The 19,586-nt window shown below is 39.3% G+C and overlaps 2 protein-coding genes across 5 annotated transcripts in view; both read right to left on the reverse strand.

Moving 5' to 3' along the window:
- Window positions 1–11,359, reverse strand: part of llgl1 (LLGL scribble cell polarity complex component 1) — a 43,062-nt gene extending 31,703 nt beyond the window's left edge. For both annotated transcript variants that reach the window (XM_036566691.1, XM_036566690.1), the window contains exons 1-2: window positions 11,022–11,359; window positions 8,868–8,965 (exon numbers count right to left, since the gene is read on the reverse strand). In XM_036566691.1, coding sequence (XP_036422584.1) covers window positions 8,868–8,965; window positions 11,022–11,102 — 179 coding nt within the window. In that variant the 5' untranslated portion in view covers window positions 11,103–11,359. The remainder of the gene's footprint in view (window positions 1–8,867; window positions 8,966–11,021) is intronic.
- Window positions 11,360–12,567: 1,208 nt separating this feature from the next.
- Window positions 12,568–19,586, reverse strand: part of myo15aa (myosin XVAa) — a 55,160-nt gene continuing 48,141 nt past the window's right edge. For 2 of the 3 annotated variants that reach the window (XM_036566695.1, XM_036566696.1), the window contains 12 exons: window positions 18,488–18,561; window positions 18,304–18,386; window positions 18,077–18,207; window positions 17,899–17,993; window positions 17,734–17,811; window positions 17,543–17,639; window positions 15,255–15,415; window positions 14,962–15,095; window positions 14,112–14,245; window positions 13,845–13,978; window positions 13,624–13,764; window positions 12,568–13,413 (listed from right to left, as the gene is read on the reverse strand). In XM_036566695.1, coding sequence (XP_036422588.1) covers window positions 13,312–13,413; window positions 13,624–13,764; window positions 13,845–13,978; window positions 14,112–14,245; window positions 14,962–15,095; window positions 15,255–15,415; window positions 17,543–17,639; window positions 17,734–17,811; window positions 17,899–17,993; window positions 18,077–18,207; window positions 18,304–18,386; window positions 18,488–18,561 — 1,364 coding nt within the window. In that variant the 3' untranslated portion in view covers window positions 12,568–13,311. The remainder of the gene's footprint in view (window positions 13,414–13,623; window positions 13,765–13,844; window positions 13,979–14,111; window positions 14,246–14,961; window positions 15,096–15,254; window positions 15,416–17,542; window positions 17,640–17,733; window positions 17,812–17,898; window positions 17,994–18,076; window positions 18,208–18,303; window positions 18,387–18,487; window positions 18,562–19,586) is intronic. The other variant, XM_036566694.1, reaches the window with a different exon arrangement.

Below are 19,586 nucleotides of genomic sequence, written 5' to 3' on the forward strand. Positions count from 1 at the left end.
TCCTGGAAATTTGCTAGTATGTTTCATTGGTTTATTTAGCCCATACATTGTGATCTTTGAGTTTAAATAAATAAATAAATTGACGGCCAATTTGGCTGTAAAAACATTGGCCACAAAAATTCATGATCTGTGCAACCCTAATTGCTATCTCTCTTTGATATGAGACAACACAAATTATGGACCTAGTCATAATTTAAAAAAAAGGATCTAATTTCCAAGAGTTTAAATATGTATTTTAAAACTCCTTTCAGGTGTTGAAATATAAAACATAACCTTAGTACTTAACAAAAAAAGACAAATAAAACATAAGCCACAGACAGACAAACTTTAGGTGATCCCCCACTGCTGCCGAACTTTGCTTCAGTAAATATTTCTTTAAAAGTCTGCAGTTTCAGTTAAAGAGAGCAAACAAAGGGAATGTATCAGTTACCCAGCGAGTGGACTGGCATTTTAAGTTCATGCCACAATAGCTCACACTTACTGATCCAATCATGTGGTGTTTAAGGTCCTAGGTTTATCACTTTTAAACTAAAGCCACGTATGATAAACAAGATCCTTAAACGCTTCAGCATCTTAGACAAGCCAAATTCCCCTTTATTGCAATTCTTAAATGTACTATTTGCAGTTCAAAATTACACAGAAGGTCTTTAAACAGGCACCAATAAGCATAAAAGAAAATTCAATGAGGCTTCCTCACTGTGATAGTGCTCCTCAAATTTCCAAAGGCCCTCAAAGTGCATTCAAAAAACCTGGAGAGTCCTACGGGAGCTGAGAAGTGGACTACAAGGAGGGGGGAAGGGGGCCGATTTTAAGCTCCCTGTGTGTGTCCATGAGGCCTGCATCAGAATACTAATGACTTGTGACTGATGCTTCCACAGAGACACAGAGGGTGAGTGAGTGAAAGACAGTGTGATAGTGAGAGTGAGAAAGAGCACGAGAGAATTAGGAAGAGTGTATGTGTGAGCAAAAGAGAAAGTATGGGCAAGAGAGCAATCAAGTGAGGCAAAAAAAAAAACGTCATTGGATATTTAAGCATCCCAGAGCAAAACAATTGAAGAAATGAGGAATAAGCAAACGCAGAAGGGGGAAGAGAGGGAGAGGGGACATAATGAGGGAGTCTACTAGGCTGTTTCCTTAGCTGCATTCAATCACAAGAGAGCGCAGCACAATGTGAAAACATAGTTTGCCATGAAACACGAGAATATCAGTCCTTCACGCGGCGTCCTGCTGGACACCAAGTTTTGATAAGCCTTTGCTTTGGTCCAGACAAATGTTTCAGATTTTGCAGTGGCACCCATCCTCTCACCCTCCCACACAAACACACTGGTTTAGAAACTGGTGCTGAGGGTGGGTAGTGGAAAAGACTCGCTGCAGTGCACTGTAAGCAGATGACTCGTGAAAAATTCCCATGCACACAGCTGTATCAGTGGGCTGAGAGCTAATCCCACAAGCTGCTGAAATGTACTCCATCTTAGCCCCTGACAGGATTTAAGTCAGCTAACAGAGGTCTAGAATAATCCAAATATACAGCTAATATCACAGGCTAGCAACTAACAGCTGATTCTAATTCTACTGATTCTTCAAAATTTTGGTTTAATAGTTGAGATGTAAAGTCATTCAGAGTAGTTTGATGTGAAACGGTGCACTGTAGGGAAACTTATTCACTTGGATTTCTTTACAGTGGTAGTAATATGAACCAGAGCTTGCAATGTCCGCCATTTTAATTACCATTCCAAATGACCAGTGAACCTACACGTGTCTGAGTTCCTACACGTAATATTGATAAAGGTAAAATAGTGGTAGATCTGAAGAAAACAGTGTTAAATCCAAAGAGAATTTGCCTTATAACATAACATCACTCAACAAACTGAAACATTGTGAAATCACAATGCAAAACTGTGACAGTGTGTATTGTGCATATGTGACAATGCACTGTGGGGACTAGGCCATCTATTAATAGTGATATGTAATGTAACTGCATTGTTTGAACACCAAAGGATGCCAACGAACAGCACTAATCAACAATCAACTCCAGCATCTTAAATGTCATACTCCAATTCCAGCTCCAGGCTCCCAGCTCTAGTCTCATTAGTAGATTATGAAACAAGTGGATAGTCACCATTTTTCTTCATTCAAATCTTGTTCAAAATATCCTGAAAATAGTGAATCATGAACCTAATATGAATCAAATTGAATTCTGGGCTGACTATCATTGAACCTCTAATGTAAAAGCTTATTCCCTATTAGCTTTCCATAAGCTTTAAAACCATTGAACGAATCAGATGGCTGGTTCCCATCACCACCACCGTGAACCATTCTGACTCTGAAACTCTCTCTAGTATGGCATGTTTGACATCAGACTACTTTGAATAACATCAGTTACATCTTAATGCTTTAATTATGAAGAAATGTGGAAAAAAGTCCCCTTTAAATGCTGTATTCTCATATTCTACTTTGTGGTGACGTTCATAGCTCAAGGTTAGTCTTTTACAGTGCTAACCCTCGTTGCTCAAGCACTGAAGATATTTGAGCTAAGCAGCCATTCAAAGTGGTGGAATTAGGCACCGCATGCCATCACAAGTTCATGAAAGTGATCATTTAAGCTAATGCCTCTTTAAAGTCTCACCAAGTCTCTGTGGAGCAAGTACAATGTGCATGATACAAGCAGCTACACAGACATCCTGGAGACCACCAAACGCATGAAAAGAGCATACACAACGTTCAAGTAAGCACACTGTTCATGTAAAACAGTGCTGCATAGTTGTCAGGAAACAGTTGCTGATGCAAAGTTTAAACGCATCAGATGACAAATACCCCCCTTGAGGCCTACAGACAGCACCTCACCCGGCACTGCCATAATCCAGAGCAGAAGTATTCCGGCACCGGTTTGACAGCTAAACGACAGTAATGCCGTAGCACTCTAAATCATGCTCCAAAACACTCTGCACTGGAAAGCAGCGGCGCATCTCGATTATGTGGCTGCTGGAGCGTTGGAAACTGCCTCAAAAGACGCCTTTAGCGAGGCCAGGCCTGGCGACAAAGCCTCAGAAGAATCTCCTCTAACTGCAGAGGGTGAACTCGGGGCAAGACAGCATACATTCTTTAGGGGTGAACCCAGTTCCTCTAACGGCCCTCTTTTCCAGACATCTCATTACTTTCCATTTTTCCTTGCTCCTCCACACACACCCCTACACTCCCCCCTCAGCTTTACAACACAGTCCCCTGCCCTGTGCCTCAATCTGCGGTTGGAGCAGAAGCATGTTCATGAACAGCCAAGCTCGTATTTCGTCGTGTTTGCACGAAACCAAACTGGAGCAACAAAAGAGACGCTAACAAACATCTCATTTAGACATGGGCTTAGAGAGACTGAACAAGGCTAATGGTTTCAAGTACAAAAGGCCCTTAATGTTTACATGACATAACCAAACACATTGACTTGTCAGGCTCCAACAGTAGACTTTAAAACGCTGTCATACGCCTTCAGCATTACAATCAGACCGCTACTCAAAACTTCCGTATGACAAGTGCCAAACCTGGGGGAAAAAGCTACAAGTTTTGGCACTTGATAACAGGGGAAGCATTTACAAAAAGGTCAGATGATGGCCTTGTATCAATCAAATGCTTTAGAACAGAGCCAAATCCTGCTGCAGAGCCCACTCCCGACTGGCTGACCATGACAGTGAAGCTGAGCAGATCACGCCCATACTGTTTTTGATGTGTAAAGCAAACATCTGGTGTCTAAACACATCCACAGCAAAAGTTGTTTACTACTATGCAAACTACTAAACAATGTTGCCATAGAACTAACATCAAATGCCTTAGAAAAGGAATAGAAATGTCCAAAGCTAATAACTACTATTGACACCCAATGCATAGGAGGGCTGAATAATTAGTATTTTCTACAGGCCTTTTATTTTGGCTATGAAGTCAAGAACTTCGACTCTTTCTGGATTGAGGCTTGAACACTGAATGTAGCGTGCCAGACTACCAGTAGGGATGTGCAATTATTCCAACACTGAAATCACTATTCAGGTATTTTTCACACTTCATGGGAAGACCACACATTTTTCACACTTCATGGGAAGGAAATATACAGGCCAACAAATGAGTGAACTCCCAATTTTATGTTTTAACAGGACTGTAAAATATGGCAAGTTTGCTAGTGTTTTCATGGAAGTATGTATATTATCACTAAAGTTTGCAGCTCTGAAAAAAAAAGGACTGTAAAGTGAGTACAGTACCATGGACATGTTGTTAAAGATGTAACTGAGAAGGCAGGGACAACACAGCTTTATTGCTAATATGGTTAAATAAGTTACCCTAGCAGATGTTAGCTAAGTTCTGAAACAACAAAAATATATTTATCTGCCAAACTAACATGTTTCCACATCATCCACTGCGGCAAAAAGACCACCTGTGAGAGGAGTCCTCATCAGCATCCAGTATTGTACCGGTTAGCTCTGTTAGCTCATCAGGTCATCCGAAGCAGCCTCCGTTACTCAAACACAAAAACCTATAGATTTCCCTCTGCTATTATTAATAAAACATGTTTTCACATGTGTTCCTAATGCAATTCATGCAATTTTGTGCAACACCAGTGCTGTAACTTAAAGTAAGCCTACAATCCTACTTTCACTCAAAGTCTGTTTTGTTCTTCCCCATATTTAATTGATTATCTGTTCTTTACAGGCACTGGAAAGCATGTAGACATTAGTGTTTGGTTGCTTTATCTCATCTACAGGTGGTCCAGCTCAGTGTTAAAGTTTAAATTTTCCCACTTAGAACTTAAGATGTTGATAATCAGGGTGAAAATAAATATTTCAGCTCTTACAATTTGAAAATTGCACTTTTTCAAACTGCAATTTCAGTATAAAAACAATTGATCTTTCAGCCCTCATAGCACCTCGACAGTGGTCATTACCCTATCTTCATCTGTCAGCACTTCACTACAAAGTTAGATAAAGTTAGTGTTTATCAAGAGTTCAGGGTAAAGAAGGAATGATGAGAGCAGGAATTTACAGGCTCTTGCTGCCTAAACAATTCAAAGTGGACTCTCCATTGCCACACCAGAAAAGCTGTGCAGATCAGCTTTATCTGAGAAGGTCAAAAGCACCATGTGTTAGTGTCAAAAGCAGGCTGCAAGGAGTCCTTTTTAAAACCAAACTTAGGTTGACACCATGTCAGTCACATTTCTAAGAAAGAAAACATCTTAGGGTCAAAAACTGACATCCAACAATAGAACATTTTACTGCAGGCACGCTTTCCATTGTCACAAATGATTCAGAAACATGATTTATGATGGCAGTGGTCCCTCGAGCTATGAGCATAAATGGGGCAGGTCTTCTGAGGGAACCCTTTACGAGAGGTTGACTACGCCACTCAAACACAGGGTGAAAAAAAAACTGAACCCACAATCCTCAGTCATCCAGCCCTCTCACCGCCACTACACGCCCATGTGTACCCAGACAGAGGAAATACTCCTAAAACCAAACTCCTCATTAGCTAACCTCAAAACAACCTCTTCCTTTCCCACCTACCAGCCATGCCACTCTCCCGCCCGCCTTCTTGTCAGGGCAGAGGCTGACGCATGAGCTGTCCGCTGCAGACAGACAGAGTCTGGTGAGGGACAGGTCGGAGAAATGGGCATGTTAACCATCATTACTAGTTATATGGGTCATTGACATGATGTGCACTCTTTGTGTCCAAGTCAATTATTATCCCCCAAAATAATTTAATAAATACATGAGATGTATCAAATTCAACAATAACTCTTATATGAAACAATTTTCACTGCACCCACATAAATTTCATTTTAGTTTCTTTCTGTCTCTAAAAGTCTAAAACTGTTGGCACAACTGTCCAACCACATATGTTGATCAAGTTAACCATCAAAAAAGGTAATTTAGTTACAGAAAATTCTAAATAAAATAGTTTGGCATAATTTTATGTTTGAAACCTTTAAAATAAAAACCATGTAAAATAAGGCAACTTTAAAAAAATACTCGACTCAATGAAAAACTGTTGTCCACATGTTCTTATTTCCTCAAATGTCAGGTGGCACAACCAAAAACAAAGGACTTTTTATTTTTTTTTTATTTTTTTTTTTTTACATGCTTTAACAAATGAGGGGCCAGAGTATTGCATCAACAAGACGCCCGAGAGAACTTAACGGTGCAATGTTTTTTCATGGTAGTAAATTTTGCATGATTTACTTGCATGGTAGTAAATTTTGAAATGATTATAGTCATCATTTTTCTCATTCAAATTTTGTCCAAAATATCATGGCAATGTCAAATTGTATCCAGAATCCCAGTATCGTGAACTGAATCAAATCAAATCGCAGGTCGAGTCCATCATTACAGCTCTAAAACTACTACTACTACTACTACACTTAAAAAGATTATCTTAAGCAGACTATCACGCTCAAACTACTCAAACACTCTACTACACCACAGTAAGAAATGCATAGCTCATCTCTCAGCCTCAGGTGCTCCAACCATACGTAAATGGAGTGCTTGATTTCTTTTGCATGTTAGGATGTGCACCTTGTGAACGCAGTTCTGTGCCACATTTTATCTCTTCCATGGGAAACACAAACTTTGCAAGCAGTTCTCAGCTCTGTGCCATGACTGAGCCTTTCAAAGCAAGACACAATCACAGGATTGAAAAAAATAAATAAATAAAAAAATAAAAAGTTAGAGGTTCATGGCATCTCCTCATTATTCAAAAGCTTTCTCTGAAGCATTTTTTAGCTTTTAACTGCGACATCTACACATTTGTCAATGCTACTGATGTGGTTCCTGCATGTTTGCTTTTCTTGTAACCTCGTTTTGAAAAAATCTTCTGCCCCTACATTACAACAATATCTTATGGTTGGTAATTTTCCTGTAATAGTAGGCAGTTCATGGCCACATTTAGCGATTAAATGCAGACTTTCTGATTATAGGTACAATACAAGTATGTGATATTTCAGGCTGGATTTGTTACAGGACTGGATCAGATTCATGTTTTTCCCCTTCCAATATTTGATCCAGCATTCTCTGCTGATATTGGCACCATACCGGATACAGATATCGATCAGCGCCATCTCTAGATTCAGTGATCTTATTCCAGTTGACCTGCAAAATGAGTCTTACTCAGGGTCGCACAGATTACTGTGATAAATTTGTCTAGTGCATCACGATATCAGATGCTCACATTCGCAAAAAGAAACTTACTACTTATTTATTTTCAAACTTTTGAAAAACAAAAAAAGAATCTAAGCCACCCAGCAAAAGATCTTTTCCATAGTTAAATCTAAAATTAAAAACACAAACCCTTAGCAATAGCCGTTATATATGATAACTTATATATATATATATATATATATATATATATATATATATATATATATATATATATAAAAAAAAACTTATAAATATATAAAAATATATTGCTAAAACTGACAAGTAATATCACAGTATGTCAATTTCACAGTAAACTGGCATAGAAGATATAATCACCCCGCACTACTCAACACATTTGTCACCTTTTTGTTTGAAAGGTTTCCATCCACAGCACCGCTTATATTTCAGCATGTCATTTAATGAGACATGTCTACGGCTTGTGAACCAAAATTCTCTGTGGTTCTACACTGCACTGTGAGCCAAAATTTTATTTAAAAATATAACACTTTTTTTTTTTTTAATTACAAACTACAGATGTCTTATTTCAATAGCCAACTATACTAAAAATAACACTAATATTATTAATACTACAACTACTACTAACAATAATTACACGCTCAGATATCCTTATAATGGGATAACCATGTCTATCCCTAACAGGTAGCTGGATGACACTGGCTGCAACTGCAGTCTTCAGAGTCCACAGAATGACTCAGGGCCCTAGAGCCAATGATTGTCAGCTGGGCTGTGCCTGACAGTACCAGCCTCCTTTAACCAAGCCTTACTGCAGCTCAAAGACCTGTACTGTGTGTATGACGGCCACCATTACAACAGCTCAGAGAACTTCCTGACCCTGACAGAAGAGTACACATTCTGCAATATGCTCGCCTTGCTTGCCGAGTGTTAGTAAAACAAATGCTGAAGACATTCCTCAGGATTCTGCCCATGCTGATTATCCCAGTCCAAACGGAGCAGATAAATTTCAGGTCGCCAAGGGAGTCTCCAACACTGCAGTCTGATAGGAGTAATTACACCCTCCTAAACATTCCTTTACCATAGAGCACTAACATGCACACAGTGACCTGGAGCATGTCAAACTCTAAAAGCAAGGAACTCAAAGAGGGGTGTCTTAGAAACATCCCCTTTGGGAATACATCTACCTCTGTTCCTTTTGCAGCAAGTTATAACAAGGACTGAATATGTTTAAACCACAGATTCAACACAAACACACAGTGGGAACAGTGTGTGATGACTTTCCAAAACTCCAAAATGATCAGAGTGGAAAGGTTCCCCATTAGAGCCATAGAATCTCAGTAATTAAGTGTCATCAATGAAGCATAAAGTAGGCCACTTTCTCATCGTGTGCATATGTACCAGCACTCCAATTAAAAGAACCAGGAGCCCAGAACTTGTTCAAAGTATGCCTTCAATCATGTTCAGTAGCTGCTCAAAGAAAAAAAAGCTTGCTGGAACGAGCAGATGTATTACACATCCGAACTGCAAGTGATGCAAGGGAGATTTCTTCAGGCCTGCTGTACACCATGCCCCTCTTCCTCCATATTTTAAACCACCCCCCACCCCCCCACCCCCCCCACCCCAAAACAGAACAAAAACAGCACAAAAAAAAGGAAGACACTAAAATAGAGCTTGTGTTCACTCACCAACACATACACACATAGGTTTCCTGTTTGAAAAGGATACACTTTGATGGCTCCTGATTTAGTTCCAATGGCCATAAGCTGCAGTTTTGGGTCGTATGCCAAAGCACTCGGCTGGTTGGGGAATCCATGTTCAACAGTCTGGATGAAAGGAAAAGAAAGCGTATGCTTCAGTTCATCCACTGCACACAGTCTGACTGTGATGCGACACTAGCTCAGCATTTTGACATCTCATTATACTCCATTATAATGAGGCAGCAGGATGAACTTTATAAGCAACATCAAAAGCTGCCTAATTGCACTGAGTCTCATACGGAACGATTAATCAGGCGAAACATTAGTTAAGTAGGCTTATCCAACACTGTCCAAACTGGGACGGAATTTCTGCCCAGAAGACAATGCAAGAAAATAAGAGTATAATAATGCATTGTGATAATAACGCATTGTGATACAATGTGCATTGTACAGAATGGACATTCTATTAATTGTGCCATTTAATCCAACTGCAGCTCACTCCAGTACTCCTCCTGCCTCCCAGCTCTAGTGTCCTTAGTAAGTTGTGCAATATCATTAGAATCATCATTTTGCTTCATTCAAATTTTGTTCAAAATATCATAAGAATACTGAATCGTGTACCCAGTGTCATGGATTGAACTGAACCGTGGGCTGAGCATTGCACTTCTAGAAGAAAAGCTAAGCAAAGGAAGCAAAATTTTGAACAAATTTTCACCAAACCAGCCATGAAATGTTTGAGGAACATGGGCTTGGCATTAAGTGGGCAGCAGCTGCTTTGGCACCAGATGATGAAGTGTGACATGATAAATGACTGGCCCATCCTAAGACATTTCACACTGTGTCAAGATGCCTCATCAGATTCACACAGATGCCGTCACCCTGGCCGCCACTGCTCTTCTTCTCTGAGCTACAATGTGAGAGTAACAAGACTAGCCAAGTGAACATGGTTCTACAAGGGTTCTTTAGAAAAAGGAATGGATCTATTTGCAGACCATGATATGATGGATAATATGTTCAATATGCTTCTTCATTCGACCTTTTTTTGAAAATGGTTCTATATAGCATCAAAAAGTGTTCTTCTACTGTTACAAGCTTGGCATTGTAACAACAGCAGAACCCTTTTTGGTGCAATATATAACCATTTTCAAAACAGAACCATATAAAACATATTCTCCATTGATCTGAAGAATCATTTCACCATGCAAAAAGGCAAATACAGAACTCGTGGTTCTAAAAAGAAACATTTCCTTTACTAAAGAACCCTTGGAGAACCATCTTTTTTTAAGAGTGTAGGCTGTTTCTGAAAGAGTATAACATTTCGAGTTGGTCCTTAGACTTACACCCCTTTAACAAAGATGGAGCCAAAATGTGACAAAGTGCTATCAGTATAATGACATAAGGCAACCTGGTCCCACTTCTTCATGTCCATCTCTGGGAGAACTGTCTTATCTTAATGAAGATGTTACGTGTCTCATTACACAACAAATTTCACCAACTTTTACAGCTTGGCAAACGTCCCAGACCTCTCTCTATTGTGTTCACACATAATATGACTTGAGATTTCGGCATTCAGTGTTGAGAGAGGCAGGTGATACGCAAATTAGGCCAGAACCTTACTCTGATTGTTTTAGCCAAGCGTTTAAATATACTGGACAAACAACAGATAGCATGAGTGTGGAGCAGCTGGAGTGGTCCAAGCTGTGCATGTTTATCGAGCAGAGTACAGAAAAGTTTAAGCTTTTTATTTAGCTCCAAACAGCAATGTTACACAGAGCACTACTGGTGCGTGGTGGGGGGCGGTGAGGAGGACTAAAACTCAAAAAGACAATAGCACATAAACAACTCTGACGATACGATTGAAAATCAAACTTGGGCGTAAGAGAGAACAAACTTACAGCAGGCGACACTGCTTATGACTGTTTCAACAACTTTAGGCGTATTTTTATTGACTCAGGCCAATAAAATGTTAGACTAGTGATGAGCAGTTGACAACGCAACATTTCTCAGCAACCACAGAAATACGTGCAGACTAGTTTACATTTTATGACCGCGCAAGCAAAGAGCTCACAGAGAAAACCGTCGGCTAGTCTTAAAACGCTCAGCGGGCCGATTTCCAGCCCAGCTCCGAACTGCACGCCTGCTCTCGGGGAGAGAGGGAACACTAGCCCCATGTCTCACCTACCTTATTGAATGCAAAAAGGTCCTGCTTTATTTTTTCTCTCTGCGGGTCGTTTCCCTGCCGTCTGAACCTAAACTTCATCATCCTGAAGCCGGCACAATGTACCAAAACCCGCAGCGTCTCAGACTGTGAACTCCGTGAAGGTTTGAATCGATGCTAAACAAACAGCCAGCGTGCTCCCATACAGTCTCCCCGTCTCTCTCCCCCTCTCTCTCTTTTTGTATCCACTCCTCAAAGCCGAGCAACTATTCGCCTGTGTTTATGCAGTTTGACCACAGGGCAAGTTCACAGGAACCACGGCGAAGGGGTCCAATCACAGGACGAGAATCGGCGACCAATCCACTAAAACACGCCCCGTCCTTCACTGCGGATCCAAAAAAAAAGGTCCGGACTGCGGCGGACCGGATTCTCTTTCGCGCTGACTATAATTAACAGGCGTCAGAGCCAATTAAAATGCAGAAAAGATTTTGTAGCATCCAATCAGAACAGTCGGTGAGATCAAACCGCTTAACTACGCTTCAAATGTAACGGGCTTAAGATACTGGACGACAAGCAATCCTGCCTCTTGATTGGCTGTGAAACTGAAGGAGAAGTTGGACAATTGCCAATCCTGCTTCCTCTAGTTTAGTTAGCTTGATTGCTGTTGATTAAAAATTTAGAAGCAAGTCGTATGTAAACGGTTTACATTCATTTATTTATAAGCCATGGAGTCAAAATCCCACATATATTCGCTAATGATGAGGTAAGACATGGTAAATTGAAAAAAAAGGAATCAATAAAAATAAGTCCCACTATATTTTGACAGCCCCCATTAAATTCTTTATAGTGGATCAGATTATTTACAATCTGGTGAAATTCAGTTCATTCTCAGCAGTGTTAGGGTTAGGATTAGGATTAGTACTACACTATGAGAAATAAAGATACAGCGCAGGTACATTTCTCATTCATCAAGGTACAAACAATGTAAATGGATATACCCTTAAAGGTACAATAATGGTTTTAAGGTCCAATTGTGTACCTTAAATAAGTTTTTCCTAGTGGAAATGTACATGTTTGTGTCTTTTCATAACTAATGTTTTAAAACAGAATAATAAAAAGCCTAGAAACAAGGGTGTGTGGAGTCAATACAACTTAGAAAATATAATTTTAATGGATTTTGGCACAATTATGTTCCCTGATTAAAGGTACTGAGATTTAGCCTTAAGGGTATCACCCCAGTGACAAGAGGGGTACTGCCCCAGTGACAAGTTTCATACCTTTTTTTTGAGACAGTAAGGTTAGGTTTAAAGTTTTAATTAGTGTGAGTTTAATATATATTTATTTGAATATAAGTTAAATGCAAGATTTTTATCTACAAAGCATCAGCAATGGGCTGTCCAAATACCAGTGTTACCATAAACTGCTTCCAGCAGTAAACATATATTTCTCCATAAATATGATGCCTCCAAAAATTTTGTTATTTTGATTTAGTATCATAAAACAAAACTTAACTGACCTAAAATAAGCTCCTGTTTCATCCTGTATTTGCAAAACATAAACATTTCAGTGATGTTTTCAGTGAATGGGATATAACACAGAAAGAGTTTTCAGAGTTTACTAGTTTGTAAAAATTTAATATTAACAACTAGAATTATTTTATATACACATACAGTTTTTGAACATAAGACACAAATACATTATGTACATCTGGACACCACAGTTTAACAAGTGCAAATGATTTAAGAGACAGCAGCAGAAACATGGCATACTTGAAAATAAAGAAAATAATCACAGATATTCATAGTAAAGCCTTTTTATACCTTCTGTTATACTTCACAGAGTGAAATCACAGCCTGTATGATCATATGGAAATGAAATCTTCAGCGTGTGAGGTAGTGACAATGGGCCTCACTCACCAATATCTTCCAAAGTTTTTTCTTTAATTTGTTCTTGAGAAAGGGCCTAAGAAAAAAGTCTACATCATATTCGTGATGTGTTTTAAACCATGGGATTGTTCGCTCCTTTGTGCTCTTGAGTGGGTGTAGATTCTGTTCTTACCTAGGAACAAATCCCAAGAAAACGTTGGTAAATGTCGGAATCTTCATTAAAAACTACGTAACTGGATTTTAAGAAGAATTTTTTTCTTAACAACAGTTGGTGAATGAGGCCTTATGTCATCTTAAATCAAAAAATCAGATTTGGCCCTAAAGTGAGTTTAACCACTGTTATGCTAAGATTGGAATTTGGCTGTTGTAATTAGTGTGTTATCACTATTGACGAGGTTCTGAATTGTGTGAGTATTTTTGAAGGCATGCTAAAGCAGAGTGATCTCGCTGGGAGGAAGAGTGAGTCTTTTCTCCCGCACTGACAGCATGTTCTCCATGTGCATGGCAACGACACGGCACAGCTCCAGACTCTGCAAAGTGACACACACAAGGATCATTCAGTACTCAGAAATCATCCACATGGGCATTTAGCCATTTGAAAAAGACTTGCTTTATGAATATCCACATGAAAGTATATGATCCTGATTCAACTCAAGCTTATAAAAGACCACAGTATCCTACCCCAGATTAAGTTTTCCTAGTTAATATAATGACTTTTGATGAACATCTACAGATGATACCTGGTCTAAGTGCAGCTGTGTGATGCGTTGAGACATTAGATCTCCCAGCATTATCTCAACATAAGGGTAACTGGAACCAGCTGTAGGCCTCTGGGTCCTTGTGGACTGCACCTCTTTCAGGGGGAATTTCACTATCAGCTCCTGGAGAACAGGAAATTAGTCCATCAATAGTATCTTCTTTTTTAACAATAAAAATAATGTCATGTTGCCAGTTTACTTACATGTGTTTCTTTGTTTAGAAAGTTCAGTCCATTTTGATTGACAGCCAGTATGCAGGGGCAATCAATGGAGCTGTTGCTGCTGCTCTGTATGTAGAAGAACGAGGAGCCAAACATGGGGAAGGCGCTCACAAGTCCTATAATGATAGTTTAAAACAGTGGACATAAATATGGTATACCATGAACATTCACATTCATGTCTTTCTCTTCCTCATTACTGTTTTCTAAGACAAGCGCCATAGTAATATACTGGATTTGTGAGTTCCTCACCCAGGAACTGGGCTCTGGCCTGATGGGGGCTAAGTGCCTGGACCTGTTGCATGTGCTCGGTCACCATGTTCAGCCACTGCTGGGGGCGCTGCTGCCCATACAGCTGGAGAGGCATGCAGTCCTGGACCTCACGGCTTACAGGTGTGGAGAGAAGGGAGAGGTTATTGAAAAGAGGAAGACGTAAAGGGGAATTCCAGCCTAAAAAATCCATGACTTTGTATTCTTTTTATGCATTTTCATCCATCAGTGTTCTCACATTACTAATAAATACAGATGTAAGATTCGGCTTCCTAGCAGTACTGTTAGTCATCTGGCTTATTTCATTAGCCAGCTAGCAGGTAAAACATTTCAAACAGCCCACCATTGTCGTCTCTTGCCTAATTACAGCATATTTTGACATGTTCTGTTTGAAGTAAATTATTTAAAGACAATGAAAAATGTGCTGTATTAAAAGACGAAAAAAGAGAAATAATTTTGCATGATGTCATTGTTCACATCCCAGTACACTTGAACCAAGCCATTAAGAACACTAATTAGCTGGTACAGGTGTACTAGGAGTTAGGTTCGAGCAAAAATACGGACAGCTCAAGGGACCCTGAGTCAGTGGTCTGTGTAAGTTGTTGTAATGTAAGGCAGGCATGCCCAGTCGTATCCACAAAGGGCCAATGTGTTTGCAGGTTTTCATTTCAAAGTGCGCACACACCATTAGTTGTTTGATTGATTGAGACCGCTTGATTAAAGAAATTGAATCAGATATACACCTGCTTGTCTGAAATTAAAGCCAAGCTTTAGCCTCACTGGCACTGTGGATTGTACACTTCGGATGTAAGGCAACTGAATGCTGAATTACATGGTAGGAAGATAAATGGAGTCCTTGGCGCGATGTTGCAGGGCAGCCAATTTTGACACCTGCTGAAGCTGCTGCTCACTGGCCTTCCCCTGTGGCACAACATTGAGAAGTCCTTTTAAGTAGTCAGGGGCAACCTGCAAAGCAAAACACATCAAAAGAAATGCCCCCAAGTCTGTGAAAAAAGCCAAATTAATAAGCACATCAATGCGTCACACACCTTGCTACTAATGCAACATCTATGAAAAAACTTGTTAAAAAATTACAGGTGAGTGTAGTTTGCACCATATTCATACCTGATTGTAATGGACTGTGACTCCAAGCTCATTGTCAAACTTTAGTGGCTGATTCCAGATCACTCTTCTAAACCACAGACTGTAGTTGCTGTCAATAGGCTCTGCCTCGGTGACAATATCCAAGATGTACTCTCTTTTGTTCAATGGCCGAACATTCTGACCTACAGTTTGAGAGAGTGACCAACTCATTTTTGCCCTCTGATCAATTCCTATTATGTATCAAATGACATACATTTCATTCACTCATTCAGTTATCAAAAATCCGAATAGGGTGTGAATAGGTGAATAGGGTAATTTTTAAACAACAGATAACACAGTGAATCTTTGCCAGTTGATTACTGACATTATTACAGGTAATCTATTGTACTGGAATTTCTGCAAAAACATTACATCTAAATATGCAAATGTGAAGACACACTCCAGAGAAAGGATTTCACAGATTATTGAAATCTATTGTTTTATTGTTTAATCAAGAAAATACTATGCACTGTTATTATGAAATGATTTCATTTTGTAGTATATAGGCTAGAAGTAGTATATCCAGCAATAAGCAATATATTGAAAAATGCTCCTTCAGAATATAAAGGGTGATTCAAAGATTCATTCGATTTCAAAGCACCATATTTTCACAACCATTAGGCACCTAGGAACCAGTCACATACCAATCGAAAGAGGGGGTCATAGAGTTTCTGACTGTCACCAGAAGATGGCTCCCTTCAGACTGTGAGGAGATGGCAGTAATATTGAGCACTTGTAAAATTACATAAACTTTATGCTCACTTAAACCACTTACAATTGACTGCATTGTTCTGTAATGATTTACAAGTGAAATAAATCATTTTAAAATCGGATGAATCTTTTTGAATCACACTATTTGGGAATGAACATTTAAAATGTCATGGATGCAAACATTCTACAAGCTTGCTACAAGCAAGAGATTTTTGGTTCTGAATGCAGAGAAAAACTGATTTTGAGAAAAAGCTTTAAGAATGGGCCTCAGAATTGCATTAGCCAGTGAGATATCATGCATTATTTGTTTGAATGTTGTCATTAGCCACACCCATTCCACAGGTGTATAAAATCAACCACATGGCCATACAATCTCCATAGACAAGCAATGGCAGGAGAATAGGTCATACTGAAAAGCTCAGTGACTTTAAACGTGGGACTGTCAAAGAATGCCACCTTTGCCATAAGGCAGTAGACCAGTGGTTCCCAAACTGTGGTACATGTACCCGTCGAAAAACACTGGGGGTACATCAAAAAATGTTCACATTAATCTTCATTTAACTTAATTTCATCAACTGGCTGCACAATTAAGCCGGAACTTCTCAGATAACAGCAACACAAAGAAGCTTCCAGCACATGGCGAACCCGTGTTCTAATAGTAATTTCCTCTTTCATCATAAGGTTGTATAAGAGAAGAAAGTGTTTCACTCTGGCCCCTTCTGAGCTCTGTGCGTTCAGTTTATCGCGTGCTGCTGTGTGCGTGAATGAAGCATCCTTTACTAACTGTTGTTAAGGCCTGTATGATGCTTGTTAGTTTCATTTTCACAGACGCAGTTTTAGTGAGTTATCCGTTAGTAGCTGCTGTAATTAGCACTTAGCATTTTGCTGTTAGCATTTCGGTCACAAGCCAACACTGGATTCTGGAGAAGTGGAAACGTATTCTCTGGAGAGATGAATCACGCATCACATGACAATTTTATGCTTCCAACTTGTGGCAACAGTTTGGGGAAGGCCCCTTTCTGTTCCAGCATGACTGTACTCCTATGTTCAAAGCAAGGTCCATAAAGACACAGTCTGACGAATTTGGTGTGGAGAAACTCTGGTGGCCTGCACAGAGCCTGAACCTCACAAATGCTCTTTTGACTGAATATGCACAAATTCCCAAAGAGACACACCAAAATCTTGTGGAAACCCTTCACAGAAGAATTGAGGCTGTTATATTGTATATATTAATGCCCGTTGTTTTGGAATGGGATGTCCTACAAGCTCATACAGTCAGGTGTCCATGTACTTCTGGCCATTTAGCATATATAACATGATGTGGTTGTGCCATGTGCGTATCTAAGCCTAAACTGTATTTTTCAAGACTTTTGGAAAATAAAGTTAGACGCTAGTGGACATAAACTGAACGAACATTCTGAAATAAATATATTTCTGTTGATTTTTGACATTTTTGTGTTCACAAAGAGAAAACATGTTATAGATGCAAAAATCTGAAAAATATTTGAAATGACCGGACCAAATCATCATTTAATCTAGCCTTAAACATATGTTCTCACCTCTGTTTGTGACAACAAATATGGCATATTCATCCATGGCCTCCTGGTTGTGTAGGCCCATCTCATAGCACAGCTCTTCAATGGCATCCAAAGCAACCTATATATAGCAGTAACGCTCGTACAAATAGCTCAAATATAACGTAATGAACATAAAGTAAACTCTCAAAGCAAGTGAAAAAGTAAAAACTCACTGAGCAGGTCTTAATTTTCAGATGACGCTCAATCCCACCAGGCAGGAGAAACAGCTGACGTTTGGAGCTCCTACCAGCCTAGAGCATAGTGAGGTAGAATTTAAGCAGGGGTAGGAACAACCCTATTGCTTGATTAAAGAACAAATACAAATACAAATAACTCACCAACATAGCCTTTAGTTCCATGCTGTTAGGATACTCAATACGCCCGCCGTACTGGAATGTCTTCCTTAAATTCTGCTCACAAGCGTTGGCAATACCTGGCAAGAATAAGCATCTTCTCATGTTTACACAGTAGTTCAACTGAAATTTTTAAACTGTTCAATTGCAACATTCATCATACCTTGAAAGTGGACTCCTGGGCTTGCACAGACATCTTGGAGGTATTTCAGCAGATAAGGCTTCAGTACTTCTGAGCAGCGATAGTATGCAGTGAGGATGTAAAGGAGCCTCCATCCCCTTTGACAACTGTCCCTGAACAACACAAAACTCTAATATCACTTTACCAGGCCAGCTGATTAATGTCCAAGTATTAAATTTTTCCAAAAGCAGAGAAAACTGAGTTTATACGTTTTGGAACTGGTGTTTCCAGTGACCTGCTTGAGGACCTGGCAGAACGCTTCATCCCTCATTAAACCATATTCGCCACTCAGCTGCCAAAGAAATATAACTCACATTAGAGAAGAACCTGATTCTTTTTAGAAATGACTGACAGCAGATCTATTTTGTAATAGGGTGGCTTGTTTTCATGTACCCTCAGTATGGTGCTGACGATGTCTTGCTCAGTTTGGCCTTTCATTGGGTAGTCCCCCATAAACTTCATTATAGCTGGAAAAAGTTTCAGACAGGAAGACATATGAGATGCTTATCAGTTTTATGCAGATAGATAGTTCAGATGCCTTTGTCTTTTTCTCAAATTTTAAACAGCAAAAAACATGATCTTTTAATTTGTGATTTGTAATGCATTCATGTGTAAAAATAGATAGGGATGCTAGCTAGGAATCTCCTAGTCACACAATACTACCAACACTGGAATGGTAAAGGCTAAAACAAACTTCCTCCAAATCATGTGAAACTGCATCTTCTTTTTCACATGAGGTTACCTTAAATGAGGAAATAATGGTAGAACTATGTTCCGTAAGTAAAGAACTTGAAGAATGTTTGGGGGTGCCTCCCCAGTGACTGTTTAGCATCTTTTTTTTTCTGAGATACTATTAACACTGGAATGGTAAAGCCTAAAAAAAGCTTCCTCCAAATCATAATGTCCTTTTTGTTGACTCTCTTGCAGTCTTTAAACTGTGTCAGACTGAAAACATGTCTTGTTTTACAGCACTTAAGAGTTCGTTTAGGTATTTATTGTAATGTATTGTACTGCACTTATTGAAATGTATTGTATTGCGCTATATTTAACTCTGTCTCTTCTCTACGTATCAACATGGGCTTTTGTTTCTAGCAATATCTGAGCTCAGGACAAGCTTTCTCTCTAACCTATTTGTAACTAGCAAAGATACTTTCTCTAGGTAGACAACAAAGCACTTTTTGTAAGTCGCTCTGGATAAGAGCATCTGCTAAATGCTGTAAATGTACATGTAAAGTTTTACATTAGACAGTAGTACAGTCCTAAGCATTAGATCCCCAAAAAACAGGAATACAAAAAACATGATCATGTGACAAGTAATGCAGGTGTAAAGAGAAATACAGTCAAATTAAACATCCAAAGACATATTACACCAGAAATTTACACCAGGAATCTTTTCCATGTTGATCAGATACCCTAGCTAACAAACTTTCATATGAGGTAGTTCTACCATTCTTTCAGGTCAGGTATTTTAGAAGATTTCTAGTGTCTCAAA

The sequence above is a fragment of the Colossoma macropomum genome, unplaced genomic scaffold, assembly GCF_904425465.1.
Source record: "Colossoma macropomum unplaced genomic scaffold, Colossoma_macropomum, whole genome shotgun sequence".
Lineage (NCBI taxonomy): Eukaryota > Metazoa > Chordata > Actinopteri > Characiformes > Serrasalmidae > Colossoma > Colossoma macropomum.